At 37.4% G+C, this 16514-nt stretch overlaps 1 protein-coding gene across 3 annotated transcripts in view; it reads left to right on the plus strand.

The window, feature by feature from the left end:
- The first annotated feature begins 2214 nt into the window (after positions 1 to 2214).
- Positions 2215 to 16514, plus strand: part of LOC128653410 (complement receptor type 2) — a 102172-nt gene continuing 87872 nt past the window's right edge. For 2 of the 3 annotated variants that reach the window (XM_053706675.1, XM_053706673.1), the window contains exons 1-2: positions 2689 to 2778; positions 4376 to 4514. In XM_053706675.1, the coding sequence (XP_053562650.1) occupies positions 4409 to 4514 (106 nt within the window). In that variant the 5' untranslated portion in view covers positions 2689 to 2778; positions 4376 to 4408. Of the gene's footprint in view, positions 2358 to 2688; positions 2779 to 4375; positions 4515 to 16514 lie in introns of those variants that run through there. The other variant, XM_053706674.1, reaches the window with a different exon arrangement.

Genomic DNA, 16514 nt, shown 5'->3' on the forward strand with positions numbered 1-16514 from the left:
GCACAATGGGCCGCTTACCGATTGGCCGAGAATCTTCAACTGTTATGTCCCTGAACACTGGACACTGATACCTTTGCTCAAGTTACTTTCAATGCTCCCAGAGAAGTTAGCGTTCTGTAGGTGTCTTTGGTGTCCTAGGGGGTATTGCTACCCCACAGCGGGCACGACTGATCCTCAGGGTTTATCCCGTACAGGTAATCTGTTTTCACTGCCAGCTATCATTCTTTCAAGAATACTGGTCTGTGGCTTGAGTAGAATAAAGTGTCTTATTATAGTAGATACATGTTGTACACACAACGATGGACAAAAAGCAGGTACAAATCACTAAGCACAATACTCAGGTTGCCAGTTCTTGACAGAGTAGCGAAGTTGCGGCTTTGACAAAGAAGCCGAAATTGAGTCTTTTGTGGGTTTCCCGTCTGGGCTTGAATAGTACTTGCCCGGCTCCCTAGGGTGCTATCCGCACCAACAACGGGAGATAAGACGCCAGAAGAGAGTAGTATGGAGCTGATCAAACTTCGGCTCTCAGCGCCGACACAGCGTGTTCACACTGCACAGCTCCTCCCACCGGAAACCCCCGATTTATTCATTTATTAGTGCAGCTTGTTGCAAAAATAGTGCAGGAAAGGGGAAAGGAGCAATATTGTTTTACTAATTAGCTACTACGGGCTCGTTTCCATTGAGCTGCAATTGGTTTTTTGTGAGGTTACAAAATGAAAAAAATGCTCTCAGAAGCTATTACGCTTATTGACAGTTTCTGATGGTGCATATTTCAGTCATTACTGGCGGTCTGGCTGCCATAAAAAATTACGCATCCCATAAAAAATAATAAAAGCCAAAAAGCACTAAATTACACCAGGTTTCCACTGAACGCGCAAACAAGTAAAACACTGTCAGAAGCTGTCGATAAAGTGTCTAAGATTTCGGCACGCTCAACTAGGTGTAAAAGAGGAAAAATAAGGTTTTTGAAGCCCCTTTTCCATTGCAATATTAAAGTTTTCAAACAATGCAAGTGTTTTACTTTTTAAATGTGTTGCTATTTGTAATATTTATTGCTGGCCCAGGTATAGGACTAATTGGAGATATGTTCCTATATACATAAAAATATATAAAAATATAATTCAGCACATATCTCCAAAATTTCATCTAGTCCTATGCCTAGGGCAACACTAAATATTACATATATAAACAAATTTAAATATTTAAAGGAACATTAAACCCAATTTTTTTTTTCAATATATAGAAAAATTATTTTAAAAGTTTCCAATTTACTTCTATTAGCAAATTTGCTTTGTTCTCATGTTATTCTTTGTTGAAGGGATACCTAGGTAGGTAGCGTGCACATGCCTGAAGCTCTACATGACAGGAAACTGCTAATGTATAACATTGTTGCAAAACTGCTGTCATATAGTGCTGCTGCAGACACTTGCACTCTTCTGAGCTTACATCCTGCTTTTCAAAAAAGGATAAAAAAACAAAGAAAATGTAATAATCAAAGCAAATCGGAATTTTTTAAAAAAAAAAATGTATTCTCGTCTGACTGATGAAATAAAAAAATGTGGGTTTAATGTCCCAAAATACTAAAGAATTTTAAGCTTTTTTTTCCTATCCCTCTATTTAAACAGTACTATATATATATTGTTTTTATTTAAGTAGACAACCCAAGGTATTGATCTAGGCCAGTTTTTGGTATATTTCATGCCACTATATAACAGCCAAATGCGATCATATTTAAAAAAAAATGTTAACTTTTTCAATAACTTTGAATTTCAAGACACAAATGATTGTGAAAGCTTCTAGGGGATCCCCTTTGTTGAGAAAAAGAAGACATACATGGCTTTGCCATTGGTTTTTGGTTATTAGAAGACTGCTAATTGTAGCTGCGCACCACACTTTAATAATTCCTGGCAGAGAAGGGGTTAATCAGGTAGCTTGTAGGGATAATTTTAGCTGTAGTTTAGAGATTACCCTCCCACCTGACACCTCCCACTCCTTGATCCCTACCTGATCTATCCCAAATAGCTCTCTTCCCTCCCTCACCCATTGGTCACCACCATCTTAGGTCACAGAAGTCAATGGGAGAGTGATGTCACCACCCACATCACTGACATCGCAGCTCATCTGCATTTTACTGCAGGGGGGGGGCTATTTGAAGTGTGACTACACGGCGCAGACACTGCGCTCACTGAAACTAAAAATAGTTTCTGTGTAGGCACACTCCAAATATTGCCGTGTGGACCTAAGTTTAATTACATCCACACTAACTAGCTCAGGCGATGTAGTCTTGGAAGCTGATAGTTGGCAAGACAAAGATGGCCGCTACCCTCCTCGCAACCTGCACTTTATAGTCCCTTCAGGTGAATATGCTAGAGGTGTTGCTTTGTTAACTGGGTCATTTCTTTGTACTGTGACATTTGATATAGATCAGCAAAAAAAGAATCCAGAGACTGCAGCTACTTTTATTGTGCAACTGCAATAGAAATGATATCCTTATTCTTTCTGTGTATGTGTAATTATATAATAGCCATGATGACCTCTCTTGTCTTACCCCATGAGAACACATTTTTAAATTACAAGTTAACTGGTCAACCCCAGTTAAGAGCCTCCCATAGATCCTCTTCTGATAATATTTGCAGAAGATAATAATTAACTGATAATCCAGTTAAATGTATACACAAACTTTATACTTAGGAAAGCTCCTAAGTTATTGGGGATTTGGGTTTAGACTTCACGAGGACTGTAGATTGTTTCTTTTCATGTCATGCTATATTTCAGCAGGTAAGCTGCATGCATTATTGACTGCTGTATTACTCTTACTGTTTTAAAAGTTTATTTTTTATGGTGTAAAAAATTAATTTAACATTTGTACAATTTTTAGCATATTTAAATATCTTTAAAACATATGCTACAATACATATATAACATTATATTTCTCATTTGTAAAGCAACATGAATAATACATTTGAAAATAGATATAATCCAGAACAATAAAAACAAAAACAAATATGTAAGTGTTAGATTAAAATAACTGATTCTTTTAACTTTAACATTTGGAATCAATTGTAATGCAATAATATTGTGATATTATTAGAATGATAAAACAGTAAGGCTTAAATGAACATGAAACCCAAATTGTTTCTTTCCTGATTCAGATAGAGCATGTGATTTTAAACAAGTTTCCAAGTTCTCTTGGTATCCATTGTTAAAAAAAGATACCTAGGTAGGCTCAAGGGCAGCTTATTGGTGGCTGCACATATGCCTCATGTTATTGTTATATGGGCAAGATTACAAATCAGTTGGAAAAACACAGCGCACATTTCGGCTTTTTCGCATTTGGAGTTGCGAAGCTATTACAAGTTGCAAAATAACTTATTTTGCGTGTGCGTTAAGCCGCATAATCTAAACAACCAAATTGCGTGCACGTTCACGTATTCCCCATAGAAGTCAATGCAGAAGACAAATAGAAAAAAAAAAACACAAAAATATGTTGCACAAAGCCCTTGACGTATTCTCCTTGAAAAGTGTACATGAAAATTCGAATATTTCACATTGTGAAAATGTTTTCGCAACGGAATGTGTTCTATTTATTTGTAAATACATTTTTCTCTATATATGTGTCCATTTTTGGACTGATATATCTATTTAAAAGAGATATGTATATGAATATATATATATATATCTATATATCTCTAGATCTATATGCGAATATCTCTTTTTTAATGTGCATAAGATTGTAATGTGAAATATTTTCTTTATCTCCATAGTTAAATATATGTCTACATATAAATCCATGTTTCTCTGTGTATGTAAGTAAAGGTAAAATCCCTGCGTCGGCTTTTTTTGTAACACCCGAGAACTCGGTGCAATATTTTTTTTTAAATAATTGTTATTAGACAGTGTTAATATGAGTGTAACTGTACTTTGTAATGTATTTTTTAAGTGGTTCGTAAAAAAATTTATGTTGCGCAAAATTGTTAACTACAGCTCTTCGAGCACGGAAAGGATTGTTGCGTAAAAGGCGAATAGCTGCGCAATGAAAATTGATTTGCGAAAAGACCACATTGTGCGCTAAAATATCATAATGCGCCACTTGTAATCTTGCCCTATGTGTTCAGCAAGCTTCCAGGAATGCATTGCTGCTTCTTCAATAAAAAAAAAAGAGAATGCAGCAAATTTTCTATATGAATCAAAAACTGTGCTTCTTGTACCAAATATATAATTGTTAAAACAAAACCAGGAAAATATTGCTCATCAGACAGTTTCTCTAGTTTCAGTCCATTAATCTATGCACAGTGAGCTGTTTTTGGAAACTCCAAGGTAAATGGTGTCTTAAATGTTTAATATCTATAATTAATAAGGTGCTTTGTTTTTAAAGATAACCTTCAGTTTCTGCTGCTGACATAATAAAATGCTTTATGAAATGAGGAAGATCCCCAAGTCCAATGCATGGAACCTACATATCTCAGCCATCTTCTGCTTATCTCTGCTTCACAGCTGCATCCCCACAGCACAAAGTAAGTAATACAACTAGCTACCTGCAAACGTAATACAAATATTAAGACCTTCAGTTAGGATGTTGAAACATACATATATATACTGTGTGTATATATATATATATATATATATATATATATATATATATATATATATATATATATATATATATATATATATATATACTGCTCTTTGCTCTCAGGGATCAACTTCAAAGACTACATAGGATTTCATTAAAGGGGCAGTCTACACTAAAATTGTTACTGTTTAAAAATATAGATAACGCCTTTACTACCCATTCTCCAGCTTTGCACAACCAACATTGTTATATTAATATACTTTATAACATTCAAACCTCTAAATTTCTGCCTGTTTCTAAGCCACTATAGACAGCATCTTATTACATGCTTTGTTATTTGCTTTTCACAACAGGAGACTGCTAGTTCATGTGGGCCATATAGATAACATTGTGCACACACCGGAGGAGTTATTTAAGTCAGCACAACACAGTTCTAAATGCAAGTCAACAGATAATAAATAAAAAGTCATGTGATCAGGGGGCTGCCAGAAGAGGCTTAGATACAAGGTGATCGTAGAGGTAAAACGTATATTAATATAACTGTGTTTGTTATGCAAAACTGGGGAATGGATAATACAGGGATTATCTATCTTTTAAAACAAAAACAATTCTATTGTAGACTGTCCCTTTAAACATTCTTAACAGCTAACAGTCACTTACTAAACCAATTAATTATTAGCTCAGAGATATCACTCGCCAATATTTATCTTGTCTCTCAAAAAACAAACAGACAAAAAAACATTATAGGTAGAAACCATTTAGAGGATCAAAATGTATTATTTTTGTTACCTCAGAATTATTCAGCATAGACAGTACATTTTTATTAGGTTTCATCTCTTATTATTATTATGATTCAGTAAAAAGAATCTAAACAAGTTTAATATCAATGTTAAGAGTTTTAAAATCAAATAATATCGGGCTCGACAATCTTCTTAGTGTTTAACATTTATTTTTTACTTAATAATGCACCTGCCCTTTGAATTTTTTTTGTTTTGTTTTTAAATTGCAATTTTATTAGAAATAATGAGGCCTATCTATCAAGCTTCGAAAGGAGCTTGACGGCCTGTGTTTCTGGCGAGTCTTCAGACTCGCCAGAAACAGCAGATATTAAGCAGCAGTCACAAAGGCCGCTGCTCCATAACCCTGTCCGCCTGCTCTGAGCAGGCGGACAGGAATCGGCAGAAATTAACCCGATCGAGTACGATTGGGTTGATTGACACCCCCTGCTGGCGGCCGATTGGCCGCGAGTCTGCAGGGGGCGGAGTTGCACCAGCAGCTCTTGTGAGCTGCTGGTGCAATGTTAAATGCGGAGAGCGTATTGCTCTCCGCATTCAGCGATGTCTTGCGGACCTGATCCGCACTGTCGGATCAGGTCCGCAAGACATTTCATAAATAGAGGCCAATGTGTATATTGTACTTTTGTTTAGATCCATATTTCTAATCTTTCCTAAAAGCTTTTCTCTCATAACAGCGGAAAAAGTAGTTGTTCTACAATTTACTTGATTAAAGGGATATAAAGGTGCACAATTAAAATGCTTAAAGGCATAGAAAAGTAAAAAATAAACGTTCTTGATTTGGATAGATCTTGTACGTTTAAAACACTTTTAAATTCACTAATCTTTTCAAATGTTGTTTTATCTCTTGGTATCCTTTGTTGAAAAGCATATCCACATATCCTCAGGTGATTGGTTGCTACACACATATGTCTCTTGTCATTGACTCACAAGATCTGCCAACAGTGCATAGATGCTTTAGAGCTAACTTCAACAGTGTGTTTAATGGTTAAACCCTCTTGCAGGACTTAAACAGATAGGCAGTGTTTATATTGTTGTCAATAATCAGGAATTCTAAAGTGCAAATAATTTTGGTTCTCAAAATCTTGGATTGTCTACAGTTTTACACCCAGTTTACATACTTTTGCATCATGTTTTACCAGCTGGTGAAAAACTTGGTAGGTGTTAAAGGGGCTTTAAACACTTTGAGATGGTTATATAAAATAATAAATTGTACATATAAAAAAACACTACAATATCTTTTAATTATTTATTTTGTCCCCTTTTTCCTGTAATTCCATTATGAAATTGTGAGCTTTTCAGTTCCTGTTAGAAGTGCAGAACACTGTTATATTCCACAAAGCCATTGGCTGCACACTCTAATGTCCTATTAATAACTGCCCCTAATTGGCCAGCAGAGAACGTAACCTAAATTACAACATGGCAGCTCCCATTGTTTTATAGACACTAAAACTTTACACTTATTTTGTAAATATTTTAACCACTAATGAAACTATAAAAAACACATCTACATGTTATTCTCTAGACTAATCTTTTCTTTGAAAGCATCATTCTATCTAACATTTATTCTTAAACTGCAAAAAAAACAGAAATTGTGTTTAGTAAACCCTATATTACAATCTTTATTTTTTTTTCATAATCGCATTTTCAGAACTGTAAAGAAGAATATTCTCATTTTTAGGAATTGTTTTTCTCTCGGCAATTGCTTTGACGTGATCTAGAGTTTTGTATCTTCTTACAGTTAAAGAAATGAGGCAAATAGAAAACCCTTCCTGCACAGGGAGAGAGAGGTTTGGAAATCACGGTCTGTACAGTGAGAGAGGGTTTTTGAAATTGTGATCCTTACAGAGGATTTTTGAAAAATGCAATCTATACACACGAGTTATACAACTTTGGACGGTTGGATTCGGTTTCACAATTTATAGTGTGATAAATATAAAAACCCCATATAAGATAGATGAGACTAGTTGCAGCCACATTCTTCTACAGGAAAATTATTTCCCAGCCTGTCTATCCTGTTTTTAGATGAAAACCTCACCAATACGGGAAAAGTAATTTTTCCAAATAATGAGGGGGAATTATTTTTTTTAAAATTACACAATATAAAAAGTGAACAATTAGAATCATTAGGCATACTTGCCCAGTATATCCAGCATGCCTATTTACATGGAATTCAGATTATTAACACTTTTCAGGATGGATTCAGATTGCAAACGTTTCTTTTAGACATGCAAATTATGGCCTAGATTTGGAGGCCTAGAATTGGAGTTTGGCGGTAGCCGTGAAAACCAGCGTTAGAGGCTCCTAACGCTGGTTTTAGGCTACCGCCGGTATTTGGAGTCACTCAAAAAAGGGTCTAACGCTCACTTTTCAGCCGCGACTTTTCCATACCGCAGATCCCCTTACGTCATTTGCGTATCCTATCTTTTCAATGGGATCTTTCTAACTCCGGTATTTAGAGTCGTGTCTGAAGTGAGCATTAGAAATCTAACGACAAAACTCCAGCCGCAGAAAAAAGTCAGTAGTTAAGAGCTTTCTGGGCTAACGCCGGTTCATAAGCTCTTAACTACTGTGCTCTAAAGTACACTAACACCCATAAACTACCTATGTACCCCTAAACCGAGGTCCCCCCACATCGCCGCCACTCGATTAAATTTTTTAACCCCTAATCTGCCGACCGCCACCTACGTTATACTTATGTACCCCTAATCTGCTGCCCCTAACACCGCCGACCCCTGTATTATATTTATTAACCCCTAACCTGCCCCCCACAACGTCGCCGCCAGCTACCTACAATAATTAACCCCTAATCTGCCGACCGCACAGCGCCGCCACCTACATTATAGCTATGTACCCCTAATCTGCTGCCCCTAATACCGCCGACCCCTATATTATATTTATTAACCCCTAATCTGCCGCCCTCAATGTTGCCTCCACCTGCCTACACTTATTAACGCCTAATCTGCCGACCGGACCGCACCGCTATTATAATAAAGTTATTAACCCCTAATCCGCCTCACTAACCCTATAATAAATAGTATTAACCCCTAATCTGCCCTCCCTAACATCGCCGACACCTAACTTCAAACATTAACCCCTAATCTGCCGACCGGAGCTCACCACTATTCTAATAAATGTATTAACCCCTAAAGCTAAGTCTAACCCTAACACTAACACCCCCCTATGTTAAATATAATTTAAATCTAACGAAATTAATTAACTCTTATTAAATAAATTATTCCTATTTAAAGCTAAATACTTACCTGTAAAATAAATCCTAATATAGCTACAATATAAATTATAATTATATTATAGCTATTTTAGGATTTATATTTATTTTACAGGTAACTTTGTATTTATTTTAACCAGGTACAATAGCTATTAAATAGTTAAGAACTATTTAATAGCTACCTAGTTAAAATAATTACAAAATTACCTGTAAAATAAATCCTAACCTAAGTTACAATTAAACCTAACACTACACTATCAATAAATATATTAAATAAAATACCTACAATTACCTACAATTAAACCTAACACTACACTATCAATAAATTAATTAAATACAATACCTACAAATAACTACAATGAAATAAACTAACTAAAGTACAAAAAATTAAAAAGAACTAAGTTACAAAAAATAAAAAAATATTTACAAACATAAGAAAAATATTACAACAATTTTAAACTAATTACACCTACTCTAAGCCCCCTAATAAAATAACAAAGCCCCCCAAAATAAAAAAATGCCCTCCCCTATTCTAAATTACTAAAGTTCAAAGCTCTTTTACCTTACCAGCCCTGAACAGGGCCTTTTGCGGGGCATGCCCCAAGAAGTTCAGCTCTTTTGCCTGTAAAAAAAAACATACAATACCCCCCCCAACATTACAACCCACCACCCACATACCCCTAATCTAACCCAAACCCCCTTTAAATAAACCTAACACTAAGCCCCTGAAGATCTTCCTACCTTATCTTCACCATACCAGGTTCACCGATCGATCCAGAAGAGCTCCTCCGATGTCCTGATCCAAGCCCAAGCGGGGGGCTGAAGAGGTCCATGATCCGGCTGAAGTCTTCATCCAAGCGGGAGCTGAAGAGGTCCATGATCCGGATGAAGTCTTCTATCAACGGCATCTTCAATCTTCTTTCTTCGGGAGCCATCATCTTCCATCCGACACGGAACATCCTCTTCTCCCGACGCCTACTAGCCAAATGACGGTTCCTTTAAATGACGTCATCCAAGATGGTGTCCCTCGAATTCCGATTGGCTGATAGGATTCTATCAGCCAATCGGAATTAAGGTAGGAATTAAGGTAGGAAAAACTTGATTCTGATTGAACTTGATTCTGATTGGCTGATTCCATCAGCCAATCAGAATATTCCTACCTTGATTCCGATTGGCTGATAGAATCCTATCAGCCAATCGGAATTCGAGGGACGCCATTTTGGATGACGTCATTTAAAGGAACCGTCATTCGGCTAGTAGGCGTCGGGAGAAGAGGATGTTCCGCGTCGGATGGAAGATGATGGCTCCCGAAGAAAGAAGATTGAAGATGCCGTTGATAGAAGACTTCATCCGGATCATGGACCTCTTCAGCTCCCGCTTGGATGAAGACTTCAGCCGGATCATGGACCTCTTCAGCTCCCGCTTGGATGATGACTTCAGCCGGATCATGGACCTCTTCAGCCCCCCGCTTGGGCTTGAATCAGGACATCGGAGGAGCTCTTCTGGATCGATCGGTGAACCTGGTATGGTGAAGATAAGGTAGGAAGATCTTCAGGGGCTTAGTGTTAGGTTTATTTAAGGGGGGTTTGGGTTAGATTAGGGGTATGTGGGTGGTGGGTTGTAATGTTGGGGGGGGGTATTGTATGTTTTTTTTTTACAGGCAAAAGAGCTGAACTTCTTGGGGCATGCCCCGCAAAGGGCCCTGTTCAGGGCTGGTAAGGTAAAAGAGCTTTGAACTTTAGTAATTTAGAATAGGGTAGGGCATTTTTTTATTTTGGGGGGCTTTGTTATTTTATTAGGGGGCTTAGAGTAGGTGTAATTAGTTTAAAATTGTTGTAATATTTTTCTTATGTTTGTAAATATTTTTTTATTTTTTGTAACTTAGTTCTTTTTTATTTTTTGTACTTTAGTTAGTTTATTTCATTGTAGTTATTTGTAGGAATTGTATTTAATTTCTTTATTGATAGTGTAGTGTTAGGTTTAATTGTAGGTAATTGTAGGTATTTTATGTAATTAATTTATTGATAGTGTAGTGTTAGGTTTAATTGTAACTTAGGTTAGGATTTATTTTACAGGTAAATTTGTAATTATTTTAACTATTTTAGCTATTAAATAGTTCTTAACTATTTAATAGCTATTGTACCTGGTTAAAAAAAATACAAAGTTACCTGTAAAATAAATATTAATCCTAAAATAGCTATAATATAATTATAATTTATATTGTAGCTATATTAGGGTTTATTTTACAGGTAAGTATTTAGCTTTAAATAGGAATAATTTATTTAATAAGAGTTAATTCATTTTGTTAGATTTAAATTATATTTAATTTAGGGGGGTGTTAGTGTTAGGGTTAGACTTAGCTTTAGGGGTTAATACATTTATTAGAATAGCGGTGAGCTCTGGTTGGCAGATTAGGGGTAAATAATTGAAGTTAGGTGTCGGCGATGTTAGGGAGGGCAGATTAGGGGTTAATACTATTTATTATAGGGTTAGTGAGGCGGATTAGGGGTTAATAACTTTATAATAATAGCGGTGCGGTCCGCTCGGCAGATTAGGGGTTAATAAGTGTAGGCAGGTGGAGGCGATGTTGTGGGAGGCAGATTAGGGGTTAATAAATATAATATAGGGGTCGGCGGTGTTAGGGGCAGCAGATTAGGGGTACATAGGGATAATGTAAGTAGCGGCGGTTTACGGAGCGGCAGATTAGGGGTTAAAAATAATATACAGGGGTCAGCGATAGCGGGGGCGGCAGAATAGGGGTTAATAAGTGTAAGGTTAGGGGTGTTTAGACTCGGGGTACATGTTAGGGTGTTAGGTGCAGATGTAGGAAGTGTTTCCCCATAGCAAACAATGGGGCTGCGTTAGGAGCTAAACGCGGCTTTTTTGCAGGTGTTAGTTTTTTTTTCAGCTCAAACAGCCCCATTGTTTTCTATGGGGGAATCATGCACGAGCACGTTTTTGAGGCTGGCCGCGTCCGTAAGCAACTCTGGTATCGAGAGTTGAAGTTGCGTTAAATATGCTCTACGCTCCTTTTTTGGAGCCTAACGCAGCCATTTTGTGGATTCTCAATACCAGAGTTATTTTAAAGGTGCGGCCAGAAAAAAGCCAGCGTTAGATACGTGGGTCCTTACCGACAAAACTCTAAATCTAGCCGGGAGTTTGGCGGTAGCCGTGAAAACCAGCGTTAGAGGCTCCTAACGCTGGTTTTAGGCTACCGCCGGTATTTGGAGTCACTCAAAAAAGGGTCTAACGCTCACTTTTCAGCCGCGACTTTTCCATACCGCAGATCCCCTTACGTCATTTGCGTATCCTATCTTTTCAATGGGATCTTTCTAACTCCGGTATTTAGAGTCGTGTCTGAAGTGAGCGTTAGAAATCTAACGACAAAACTCCAGCCGCAGAAAAATTCAGTAGTTAAGAGCTTTCTGGGCTAACGCCGGTTCATAAAGCTCTTAACTACTGTGCTCTAAAGTACACTAACACCCATAAACTACCTATGTACCCCTAAACCGAGGTCCCCCCACATCGCCGCCACTCGATTAAATTTTTTTAACCCCTAATCTGCCGACCGCCACCTACGTTATACTTATGTACCCCTAATCTGCTGCGCCTAACACCGCTGACCCCTGTATTATATTTATTAACCCCTAACCTGACCCCCACAACGTCGCCGCCAGCTACCTACAATAATTAACCCCTAATCTGCCGACCGCAAAGCGCCGCCACCTACATTATAGCTATGTACCCCTAATCTGCTGCCCCTAACACCGCCGACCCCTATATTATAAGTTTTAACCCCTAATCTGCCGCCCTCAACGTCGCCTCCACCTGCCTACACTTATTAACCCCTAATCTGCCGACCGGACCGGACCGCACCGCTATTATAATAAAGTTATTAACCCCTAATCCGCCTCACTAACCCTATAATAAATAGTATTAACCCCTAATCTGCCCTCCCTGACATCGCCGACACCTAACTTCAAACATTAACCCCTAATCTGCCAACCGGAGCTCACCGCTATTCTAATAAATGTATTAACCCCTAAAGCTAAGTCTAACCCTAACACTAACACCCCCCTAAATTAAATATAATTTAAATCTAACGAAATTAATTAACTCTTATTAAATAAATTATTCCTATTTAAAGCTAAATACTTACCTGTAAAATAAATCCTAATATAGCTACAATATAAATTATAATTATATTATAGCTATTTTAGGATTTATATTTATTTTACAGGTAACTTTGTATTTATTTTAACCAGGTACAATAGCTATTAAATAGTTAAGAACTATTTAATAGCTACCTAGTTAAAATAATTACAAAATTACCTGTAAAATAAATCCTAACCTAAGTTACAATTAAACCTAACACTACACTATCAACAAATAAATTAAATAAAATACCTACAATTACCTACAATTAAACCTAACACTACACTATCAATAAATTAATTAAATACAATACCTACAAATAACTACAATGAAATAAACTAACTAAAGTACAAAAAATTAAAAAGAACTAAGTTACAAAAAATAAAAAAATATTTACAAACATAAGAAAAATATTACAACAATTTTAAACTAATTACACCTACTCTAAGCCCCCTAATAAAATAACAAAGCCCCCCAAAAATGCCCTACCCTATTCTAAATTACTAAAGTTCAAAGCTCTTTTACCTTACCAGCCCTGAACAGGGCCCTTTGCGGGGCATGCCCCAAGGAGTTCAGCTCTTTTGCCTGTAAAAAAAAACATACAATACCCCCCCCAACATTACAACCCACCACCCACATACCCCTAATCTAACCCAAACCCCCCTTAAATAAACCTAACACTAAGCCCCTGAAGATCTTCCTACCTTATCTTCACCATACCAGGTTCACCGATCGATCCAGAAGAGCTCCTCCAATGTCCTGATCCAAGCCCAAGCGGGGGGCTAAAGAGGTCCATGATCCGGCTGAAGTCATCATCCAAGCGGGAGCTGAAGAGGTCCATGATCCGGCTGAAGTCTTCATCCAAGCGGGAGCTGAAGAGGTCCATGATCCGGATGAAGTCTTCTATCAACGGCATCTTCAATCTTCTTTCTTCGGGAGCCATCATCTTCCATCCGACGCGGAACATCCTCTTCTCCCGACGCCTACTAGCCGAATGACGGTTCCTTTAAATGACATCATCCAAGATGGCGTCCCTCGAATTCCGATTGGCTGATAGGATTCTATCAGCCAATCGGAATTAAGGTAGGAATATTCTGATTGGCTGATGGAATCAGCCAATCAGAATCAAGTTCAATCAGAATCAAGTTTTTCCTACCTTAATTCCTACCTTAATTCCGATTGCCTGATAGAATCCTATCAGCCAATCGGAATTCGAGGGACGCCATCTTGAATGACGTCATTTAAAGGAACCGTCATTTGGCTATTAGGCGTCGGGAGAAGAGGATGTTCCGCGTCGGATGGAAGATGATGGCTCCCGAAGAAAGAAGATTGAAGATGCCGTTGATAGAAGACTTCATCCGGATCATGGACCTCTTCAGCTCCCGCTTGGATGAAGACTTCAGCCGGATCATGGACCTCTTCAGCTCCCGCTTGGATGATGACTTCAGCCGGATCATGGACCTCTTCAGCCCCCCGCTTGGGCTTGGATCAGGACATCGGAGGAGCTCTTCTGGATCGATCGGTGAACCTGGTATGGTGAAGATAAGGTAGGAAGATCTTCAGGGGTTTAGTGTTAGGTTTATTTAAGGGGGGTTTGGGTTAGATTAGGGGTATGTGGGTGGTGGGTTGTAATGTTGGGGGGGGTATTGTATGGTTTTTTTTACAGGCAAAAGAGCTGAACTTCTTGGGGCATGCCCCGCAAAGGGCCCCCAAGAAGTAAGGTAAAAGAGCTTTGAACTTTAGTAATTTAGAATAGGGTAGGGCATTTTTTTATTTTGGGGGCTTTGTTATTTTATTAGGGGGCTTAGAGTAGGTGTAATTAGTTTAAAATTGTTGTAATATTTTTCTAATGTTTGTAAATATTTTTTTATTTTTTGTAACTTAGTTCTTTTTTATTTTTTGTACTTTAGTTAGTTTATTTCATTGTATTTATTTGTAGGAATTGTATTTAATTTATTTATTGATAGTGTAGTGTTAGGTTTAATTGTAGATAATTATAGGTATTTTATTTAATTTATTTATTGATAGTGTAGTGTTAGGTTTAATTGTAACTTAGGTTAGGATTTATTTTACAGGTAAATTTGTAATTATTTTAACTATTTTAGCTATTAAATAGTTCTTAACTATTTAATAGCTATTGTACCTGGTTAAAATAAATACAAAGTTACCTGTAAAATAAATATTAATCCTAAAATAGCTATAATATAATTATAATTTATATTGTAGCTATATTAGGATTTATTTTACAGGTAAGTATTTAGCTTTAAATAGGAATAATTTATTTAATAAGAGTTAATTCATTTCGTTAGATTTAAATTATATTTAACTTAGGGGGGTGTTAGTGTTAGGGTTAGACTTAGCTTTAGGGGTTAATACATTTATTAGAATAGCGGTGAGCTCCAGTCGGCAGATTAGGGGTTAATAATTGAAGTTAGGTGTCGGCGATGTTAGGGAGGGCAGATTAGGGGTTAATACTATTTATTATAGGGTTAGTGAGGCGGATTAGGGGTTAATAACTTTATAATAATAGCGGTGCGGTCCGCTTGGCAGATTAGGGGTTAATAAGTGTAGGCATTTGGAGGCGACGTTGTGGGGGGCAGATTAGGGGTTAATAAATATAATATAGGGGTCGGCGGTGTTAGGGGCAGCAGATTAGGGGTACATAGGGATAATGTAAGTAGCGGCGGTTTACGGAGCGGCAGATTAGGGGTTAAAAATAATATGCAGGGGTCAGCGATAGCGGCGGCGGCAGAATAGGGGTTAATAAGGGTAAGGTTAGGGGTGTTTAGACTCGGGTACATGTTAGAGTGTTAGGTGCAGACGTAGGAAGTGTTTCCCCATAGCAAACAATGGGGCTGCGTTAGGAGCTGAACGCGGCTTTTTTGCAGGTGTTAGGTTTTTTTTCAGCTCAAACAGCCCCATTGTTTCCTATGGGGGAATCGTGCACGAGCACGTTTTTGAGGCTGGCCGCGTCCGTAAGCAACTCTGGTATCGAGAGTTGAAGTTGCGTTAAATATGCTCTACGCTCCTTTTTTTGAGCCTAACGCAGCCATTCTGTGGACTCTCAATACAAGAGTTATTTTAAAGGTGCGGCCAGAAAAAAGCCAGCGTTAGATACGCGGGTCCTTACCGACAAAACTCTAAATCTAGCCGTATGTTTTTCTAAGACACTGTACAGTGGGATTTTGTTTTAAGTATGCTTCCACACTATGTTGCATGCTCTTAGTGCCTTAATGTCTCCTTTTGTTTGTCAGGAGTAAAACAATACTTTGTATACAATAAAAATGGTGCTAATTTAAATACCCTGCGCTCCAGCCACCCACTGCACAAGTCATTTTTTGTTTGTGAGCTTTAAGGTGTGAACTGTTCTCCAATCAGTCCTCTAGCCGTACGGCATTTTTGTTGTTAGCACACCAATAAAATTTATTTTTAGGTGGCCGGTCAGTATGCTTGATATTTGAAGTTCAGCACTAAATTAAAAAGTAAGTTAAAAAATTTCTTCATTACAACTGATGAATTAAACTCCATCTGAAATGTTACATTCTGGATCTGTTAAAACAAAGGGGAAAGTTTACCATTACTTTAAACAGGAGAAAAATTAACACTTTATGGTTGATAAAAGTTCATTAACGAAAATTATGTAAACGCAGCCATAGTTATATGTATACTATAGTGCACAAAAAAAATAACTTATTAGGGCGTTTTCTTTTCACACTTTTAAATCCCTTTAAGATTGTTTTTATTATTGTACTTGCATTGCTTG

The sequence above is a fragment of the Bombina bombina genome, chromosome 3 (genome assembly GCF_027579735.1).
Source record: "Bombina bombina isolate aBomBom1 chromosome 3, aBomBom1.pri, whole genome shotgun sequence".
Lineage (NCBI taxonomy): Eukaryota > Metazoa > Chordata > Amphibia > Anura > Bombinatoridae > Bombina > Bombina bombina.